Source organism: Populus alba, chromosome 4, assembly GCF_005239225.2.
Source record: "Populus alba chromosome 4, ASM523922v2, whole genome shotgun sequence".
In the NCBI taxonomy this organism is placed as follows: domain Eukaryota; kingdom Viridiplantae; phylum Streptophyta; class Magnoliopsida; order Malpighiales; family Salicaceae; genus Populus; species Populus alba.
The window spans coordinates 541254-549565 of NC_133287.1; the positions used below are offsets into that span (position 1 = coordinate 541254).

At 34.9% G+C, this 8312-nt stretch overlaps 1 protein-coding gene across 2 annotated transcripts; it reads left to right on the forward strand.

The window, feature by feature from the left end:
* Nucleotides 1-916: 916 nt before the first annotated feature.
* Nucleotides 917-8008, forward strand: LOC118050902 (calcium permeable stress-gated cation channel 1-like). Of its 2 annotated transcripts, none has more exons than XM_035061370.2 (12): nucleotides 917-1247; nucleotides 1648-1967; nucleotides 2117-2275; nucleotides 2611-2746; nucleotides 3509-3610; nucleotides 4638-4757; nucleotides 4888-4968; nucleotides 5206-5546; nucleotides 5635-5880; nucleotides 6260-6584; nucleotides 6775-7008; nucleotides 7388-8008. In XM_035061370.2, the coding sequence occupies exons 2-12, from the start codon at nucleotides 1654-1656 to the stop codon at nucleotides 7652-7654; spliced, it is 2325 nt and encodes a 774-aa protein (XP_034917261.1). In that variant the 5' UTR covers nucleotides 917-1247; nucleotides 1648-1653; the 3' UTR covers nucleotides 7655-8008. The 2 variants fall into 2 exon arrangements, with proteins under 2 accessions (XP_034917261.1, XP_034917262.1); XM_035061371.2 differs by having other exon boundaries at nucleotides 2674-2746.
* Nucleotides 8009-8312: the final 304 nt, after the last annotated feature.

Here is an 8312-nt window from a genome sequence, read left to right on the forward strand (position 1 = left end):
ATAAATAATATGTTTTTTTTTAATTCAACCTTAATGTGCAAAAACATCCATAACCAATAATTAAGGAGATATTTAGAAGCGTGAAAATAATTGTTTTTTAAAGTATTTTTTATTTGGAAATATATTAAAATATATTTTTTATTTTTTTTAATATTAATAATCAAAATGATTTAAAAATATAAAAAAATAATTTTAAAAAAAAATAAAAAATTAAATTTTGATTAAAAAAAAGTTGAACACCCAGTTAAACACCTTATATTTGTCATCAATTCTCACTTGTCACTTGATTTTTTTTGGTATCCCAAAGTTTTGTTTCAGTATGACATAATATAATTTCATGAGGCTAATTCAAAATTGCAATTTCCACTTTATATTTTTTTAAAAAAGTTGTATGCTAGCATATGTTGATGGGATAGTAATGGGACAGCACAAATAACCACGTCAAAATTAGAGAACAACTAAATTTCAACAAGACACATCTTATATTTGTACTTGTAATAATTTTTACTGTTGTTATTTTAAAAAAAATAGATTTAAAAAATTTATTTTTAGTTGTTGTTTTAAAAATATGTTAAAAAATAAAAATATATATTTGATTAAAATTATTATAAGATGGATTTTTACATGTAAAATAAATAAAAATTAAAATTTTTAAAAATTAAAAAATATTATTTTAATATATTTTTAATTAAAAAAAAACTTTTAAAAAATACTCTACAAGGAAAAAAAAAAAAACTACCAAACTGTTTGTTCCATGTTGTTGAGGGGAAAAAAAACAAGCTACCATGGTACCAAACGGTATTTTAATAGTTTTTAAGGACTAAGATGAAATAACCGTGACAATCTCAGTACGGGATTGTAGCTCTACTTGTCGAGTCGAGCTGAGAAATAGAGCAGCCTTTTTAAACACTCAGAGAAAGATGGCCCGAAATCGAAAACGATATTCGAAACAATGTGAAAGTGAAATCTCCATTTTTCTTTACTGTCTTCATCTTCTTCTTGTGCTATATATTCCCATTTTTGGACCAGACCTTTTGATGTGTATTTATTATTATAATAAATACTTCTTGAAGGCGAGGTTGGTAGCGTGCTAGCTACTTGTTCCTCAAAAGGAGAGGAATCATAATGTTCACTTTGATAAGCGGAAAAGTTTTCCAAACATTTGTAATTCAATTTCTCAGCAATTTTTTTTTTGAAGATTGAGAGGTCAATATAGCATTGGAGACAAGGAAAGAAGCTGGTTAATAGTAAGCAACTTAGTTGTTTTTGAGATCCTTTTCTTTAATTTTTGTTTTGATTTTTGTTTCTGTTTTTTGATATGTTTTCTGGGTTCTGGTGTGTGCAATAGTTGTTGAATTGTGACCCAGATGGAAAAAGTTTTTGAATTTGGAGATTAATTTGATGTTTGATGAGGACTGGTTTAATTTTGATTGATTTGCTTTGGAAGTATAAAAAGATGATCTTTTTGAGATTTTACTCGATAAGTTGTTATCTTTTGACATTTAGGTGTGTTTTTCATTGAAAGTAACCATTGGATGTTAAATATAGTGGTTGAATTTTTTTATGCTTTTTAAATTTGCTTGAGAAGTTGTTTATTTTTAATGTTTTATGTAAGGGTTTTTTTGGTTTTTTTTGTTTTTGTTGAAGGTATAAATGGCAACGCTCGCAGATATAACAGTTTCCGGAGCTATAAATGTACTGAGTGCAATCATTTTCTTACTGGCGTTTGCAATTTTGAGGCTACAACCTCTCAATGATAGAGTTTACTTTCCAAAATGGTATCTGAAGGGCGTAAGAGGCAGCCCTTCGCGCTCTGGGGCGCTTGTTCGCAGGGTTGTGAATTTAGACTTTAGGTCATATATCCGGTTTTTAAATTGGATGCCGGAAGCGCTTAAAATGCCGGAGCCTGAGCTTATTGATCATGCAGGATTGGATTATGCTGTTTACTTGCGCATTTACTTGATGGGGTAATCCGTTTTCCTTTTGTTTCTCGCTCTTTTTCTATCCTCATTTGTTGATGAAAGATTGTATGCTGTACATGTGTGGTCTAGATGTTTCTGAAAATGTTTATTTCATTTGTTATTATGTGCTGAGCTCGATTTTGTTACCTATGCAGACTTAAGATTTTTGTACCTATAACATTCCTTGCTTTGGCTATCCTGGTGCCAGTCAACTACACCAATAATGCTCTAGAGGCAGTCAAGATGGTGGCCGACGTGACTGCTAGTGACATTGACAAGCTTTCAATTTCAAATATACCACTTAAATCACGAAGGTAGGAATCCATCCTCCATTGCTAACTTCAGCTACCTTGTCATCTCCGAGTTTTGATGAATCTTGATATTTTCAGATATTTTTACCACAATTCTCTTACTATCTTATATAGCATAATGACCATTTATGGATAACTAGACGCATAAATTATTCTGTATCTGTAGAATATTTATTAATTGCTAATTTATCAAAAACCAAGAGTAATTGTTTTCCACAAGATAATCATGCATTGTCTTGTATTTCTGTGTTCATATATCCTACCATCTTCTACTTCCAGGAATATTTGCTCCTTTTCTTTTTCAGTGTGCCCCTATATTTATATTAATTGCATTGCAGATTTTGGACACATATAGTGATGGCTTATGCCTTTACTTTCTGGACATGCTATGTGTTGCTTAGGGAGTATGAGAAAGTTGCTTCGATGAGGTTGCAATTTCTTTCCTTGGAAAGACGTCGTCTAGATCAATTCACAGTAAGATGAACTATTTTCCTTATTGATTTTTCTTTTTGAATTTTATTCCGGAGAAGTCATTTTTGGAGGAGAAACTATGCGTTTTTGGGATTTGCGCACTTCTTGATTATAACCTTTAAGAGTTCCAAATGGTTTGGACTTGAGTAGGTTGAAAAAAGACATACAACCTTTGCAAGAATGAAGTTTTGTGGAATATATGACTCATGCACTTTTAGATTCATTAAATTCATAGGTGGCATAGCTACCGAGATCAATGTAGTCAACTATGTCTCTCGTAGAACTTGGTTAGCTACCTCTCATTTTATTCTTGGGTTCTTCCTATTCGTAGGTCATTTATGGCATGTAGGAAGGGCTCGTGCAGCTGCCGCTGGATTTGAAAAAGGAATTGATCGTGATTTTGAGCCTGTTTTTTCCATGACTCCTCTTAACTAGTTAAGAAAAGAGATCCAATAGTTGAAGAAGGAATCCATTTGATTCTACTATACATATTGATTGGGTCAATCATGTCATACTTTGAGAGTCTGCCTTTTTCCTTCACCCTTGAGCTTGTTCCTTATTTTCCATTTGAAGAAATACATGCCATTTATTTTTTATGAAATCTTTTGAAACTAGCATGGGTTGTTAGACCTAAAAAATGGGCTGAATTTGTTTGTCTAACAGCCAATTTCATCTTTGCTTAATGTTGTAGTGCAAATTCTAGCTACCCATCTTTCTCTATCCTTTCCCTATTCAAGAAACTTATCATGAGTTCACTCTTCCCAGGTCCTTGTTAGGAATGTACCTCCTGATCCAGATGAAACTGTCAGTGAGCTCTTGGAGCACTTTTTTCTAGTGAATCACCCAGATCATTACCTCACTCATCAGGTATGTTCCTGCTCAAACATAATTTATATTGTGATTGATCTTTGGTAGAAAGCTATGAATTTGATTGATGATATCATCAAATAGTTCACATCAGTTTTGTTGTGCAAAATATAGGAAACCATTTGTTCAAATGTGTATGCTAGGCATCATGTGGATCAATATGTGCTACTGGTACTTGATAAATTATGTATCTTTAATGATTTTAGGTAACATGATGAGACATTCACTTGAATGCATTTGATCATAGCTTTTCCATATGTGCAAATGCTTGCCAGCTTCCATGAGTAAACTGCTTCCCTCAGCAATTGCTTGTTCTTTTCATGTTCTTGTCCTAATTTTACCTCTTGTGGTTTTGATGATTTATTGCAAACCTTAAAGTTTGATTGCGTCAAGTGCCAATTTTTATCCCAGAACTGACGTTGAATTGAAAATGTATTATTTCAGGGTTTGTGTGTCTGTTTTGGAATGTTGTAAACCTTATAGTTAATTGCTTTAAATGCCAACATTTTCTTGTTTCTATTTGTGGCTGTGTAACAGTGTCACATTCCCTGCTGGACATAGAGACTTCATTCTTTCTAAATAGCAATTTAACAGAGAATTGCTCCAATTAACTACTCTGCATTTATTGTCTTTGGACTCGTAAAAATGATAAAAAGAAGTGCTAGGATTTTTTATTTGTTGAACTAAGAATGTGCACCTCCGCTTGTTTTTTATGAGTATGTTGTATTGCTGAGGTGATTTGTGGAAAATGTTGTTGCTCATAAACAACACAATTTTCTTGACTAGGTGAGTGTTGCAGCTCTTCGTAGCCTTTCTTTATTTGAATTAAATAGCAAGGGATAAGGAAAAGGTTTGGTGGGTTGAGGAGGCAACATGTGTACCACACAAGATCTATTGAGTGGCTTTAAATGGACCTTTTACTTGTTGGAGTATTCATTAAACCCTCACACTTTCTTATGCACCTGAAATTCGAGGATAGTCTGTACTTCAATTTGTAAATTTTTGTCTTATAAAAATTTTAATGCAGGTGGTGTGCAATGCCAACAAACTAGCCAGCTTGGTCAAGAAGAAGAAAAAAAAGCAGAACTGGCTTGACTACTACCAACTCAAGTACTCCAGGAATCAATCGCAGAGGCCTCAGATGAAGGTAGTTCTCAAAATGCAATCTGATAAATCTTAAGAAGTTACTGCCTCTTGTCCAAATCTACTGCCTATTACTTTTGCCTAAACCTAATTTTTGTTTTGACCTCAACTCTTATGGTTCTTGGATGTTTCAGACTGGTTTCCTTGGGCATTTTGGGGGAAAAGTGGATGCAATCGATCATCACATATCAGAGATTGAGGAACTGTCAAAAGAAGTAAGCCTCTAGCACCAATTTCTTGTCTAAATTCCCTGATCTTTCAAAAATTTTGAACCTTTCGTTTTATTATCTTTTTTAAGCATATAAATCTGGAACCTCTTGTTCAACAGTCCATGAAGTTTATTGGTTGGTTTTAGGCTCACGCAAATGAGTTGGAGATGCTGCATATTCTCACCAATTACTATTTGCATTACCACTCTAATTTGGGTCCTGGATCGTTTTGTTATTATTCAGATAGAGGAAGAGAGGACAAGGGTTTTAAAGGATCCAAAGTCTATCATGCCAGCAGCATTTGTTTCATTCAAGACTCGATGGGGTGCAGCTGTGTGTGCACAAACTCAACAATCAAGAAATCCAACTTTGTGGTTAACAGAGTGGGCTCCGGAGCCACGCGATGTATATTGGCAAAACTTAGCCATTCCGTACATGTCACTCAAAGTTAGGAGGCTGATAATTGGAGTTGCATTCCTTTTACTTACCTTCTTTTTCATAATACCTATTGCATCTGTACAAGCTCTAGCAAGTATCGAGGGAATAGAGAAAAGAGCCCCTTTTCTGAAGTCTGTTATTGAAATGTACGTTTCTTCCATTACAGTGCCTTCTGACTTAGTTGCAAGTTTTCTTTGTTAGAAATTTCTAATTGTTTCTTTATTTATTATGCAGAAAATTTATCAAATCTGTTATCCAAGGTTTTCTTCCTGGCATTGTGTTGAAGCTCTTCCTTATCTTCCTACCAACAATATTGATGATCATGTCTAAGTTTGAAGGCTTCATATCTCTATCATCTTTGGAAAGAAGATCAGCAACGAGAAATTATATTTTCCTCGTTATCAATGTATTCCTTGGGAGCATACTCACTGGAGCCGCATTTGAACAGCTAAATTCTTTTATTAAGCAGTCTGCTAACGAGTATGTTACTCTCACATATTGATTAAATATTCATGTCTTCATTATTTAATTACTCCATTAGGGTGTATGCATATTTAAGTGTGAAGGTGTGTTCATGGCATGTGCCTTCAAAGGACTTCCAATAATATATTTTATTAACCGCAATTTTTTGTAATCCTCCCATCAATGATTTATTTTTATTTCACTTTTCATTAATCTAGAATCCCATTATACTTGACTGATTTGATAGATATTCCCATATTCATGATTTCTTCCCTTTTCCTGATATGAAGCTCATAGGGTCTACATGAATATGTCTTCATTTTATCATCTACAACTTGCAGTAAGTGTTTTATTTTTTTTTCTTCTTTTCTCATTTCTTCATCTACGAATGTTGCAGAATTCCTAAAACAATTGGTGTAGCTGTTCCAATGAAAGCAACTTTCTTCATAACCTATATAATGGTTGATGGATGGGCTGGGATTGCTGGGGAAGTTTTAATGTTGAAACCACTGATATTCTACCACTTGAAAAATTTCCTTTTGGTGAAGACTGAAAAAGACAGGGAAGAGGCAATGAATCCTGGAGGTCTTGGTTTTCACACCGGTGAACCCCGTATACAATTATATTTTCTACTAGGGCTTGTATATGCAACAGTGACGCCAGTTCTCCTTCCATTCATAATTATTTTCTTCGCCTTCGCCTATTTAGTGTTCCGTCATCAGGTAACAAGTTGATACTATTGGATATGTGATGTTCAATCCAAGAACAATTCAATTGCATATGGTTAATGCCTTGTGCCAACTAAATGTTCAAAACCCTACAACTTAATCCAACTTAGAAGATTTACTGGACCAAGGTTCAGTACAATTGGATGCAATATATTCATCTTTTCCCTATCTTTTCCCTATTCAGATCATAAATGTTTACAACCACGAGTACGAAAGTGGTGCAGCATTCTGGCCTGATGTCCATGGGCGTATTATTACTGGGCTAGTAATCTCACAGCTGGCTCTGATGGGATTACTGAGTACAAAAGAAGCTGCACAGTCAACACCATTTCTCATTGCTCTCCCTGTCCTCACTATATGGTTTCATAGGTTCTGCAATGGACGCCACAAATCTGCATTTGTCAAATATCCATTACAGGTGTGTTGGTGTCTGCATACTGTGGAGTTGATGCTTTTTGTTTGCTTTGATTTTTCTGTACTCCCCTGTTTGCTCTCGATTGATTTGCCTGCATAATACTGATAATTTCTTATATGAAATTATGAATTTATTTTAGTATATCATCTGCATATATGTCAATATAGAGTTGCTGAAAATGGTCGTTACAAACTCAGGTTATGTTCTATGTATGACCAATTCTGGCATTTGATACTATCAAGAAGTTTAGTTTAATTAACTCGATGCCTTTCAAGTTATTTGATTGATTGATGTGCCAATGAATAGTTTATTTAGATTGTAGCAAATGACTCAAAAGCTGCATCTGCAAACTACTAATCTTGTCTTGAACCATGGTTTTCAGGAAGCAATGATGAAAGATACCCTGGAACGAGCAAGGGATCCAAACTTTAATCTGAAAGCTTACCTTCATAGTGCATATGTTCATCCAATTTTCAAAGGTGACGATGATGATGATGACGATGAAGACGACCTGAGCGTAGAGATGGAAACTGAGAGTGTCTTAGTGCCTACAAAACGCCAATCGCAAAGAAATACACCGGTACCAAGCAAAATCAGCGGGGGATACTCACCATCTTTGCCGGAGGCAATTAAAAATGGAGAGCTTTGAAATGGAGATCGTTAAATATGACACGTGCATGAATACACCTCGCTGTACATTTGACACAATCCATTGCCCGGAGACAGTGATCTGTTGTAAATCAAAGGAGTCACAAAGAGCAAAGTGTTTTCATAGAGGGAAAAGGAAGAAGGGCCTGGTGAAATTTCTGACACGAAATCGTGTTCTGGATTTTATCGCAACAAATGGTCCTTCAAACTTCAAAGACAAATATAGATGAATGATAGCATGGTAAAAAGTAGATAATGTGTGGATTTGTAAATTTTGATTTGTACAACTATATATGTTAATCGCCATATTCAATAAAAAGATTATCGGGGAGACTTTGGTTCCCCCTTGTCTCCACTCATAGCTTGGGCCATTCCATACCTAGTTTCGTTGCCCTGTGATATGGTACAAGTGCCACCCTCCTACATTACTACATGGGCCATGGCACTTGTTCATAGGCATACGGGCTCCCTGCACAAGGGCAATCTACTTTCTACTTCCTTCACTCTTCAAACATACTGGGGCAAGTCATTTTTCCATCCAAGACGTATCCCAATTCTCAAATGGACAATGACTGTAAAAAGGTCAACTTGTCTCCTACTTCAGCCCCAAGGCACCACCGGACTGTAGCGTGGAGGGTTTTCTCAGGGTTTCTCCCTTT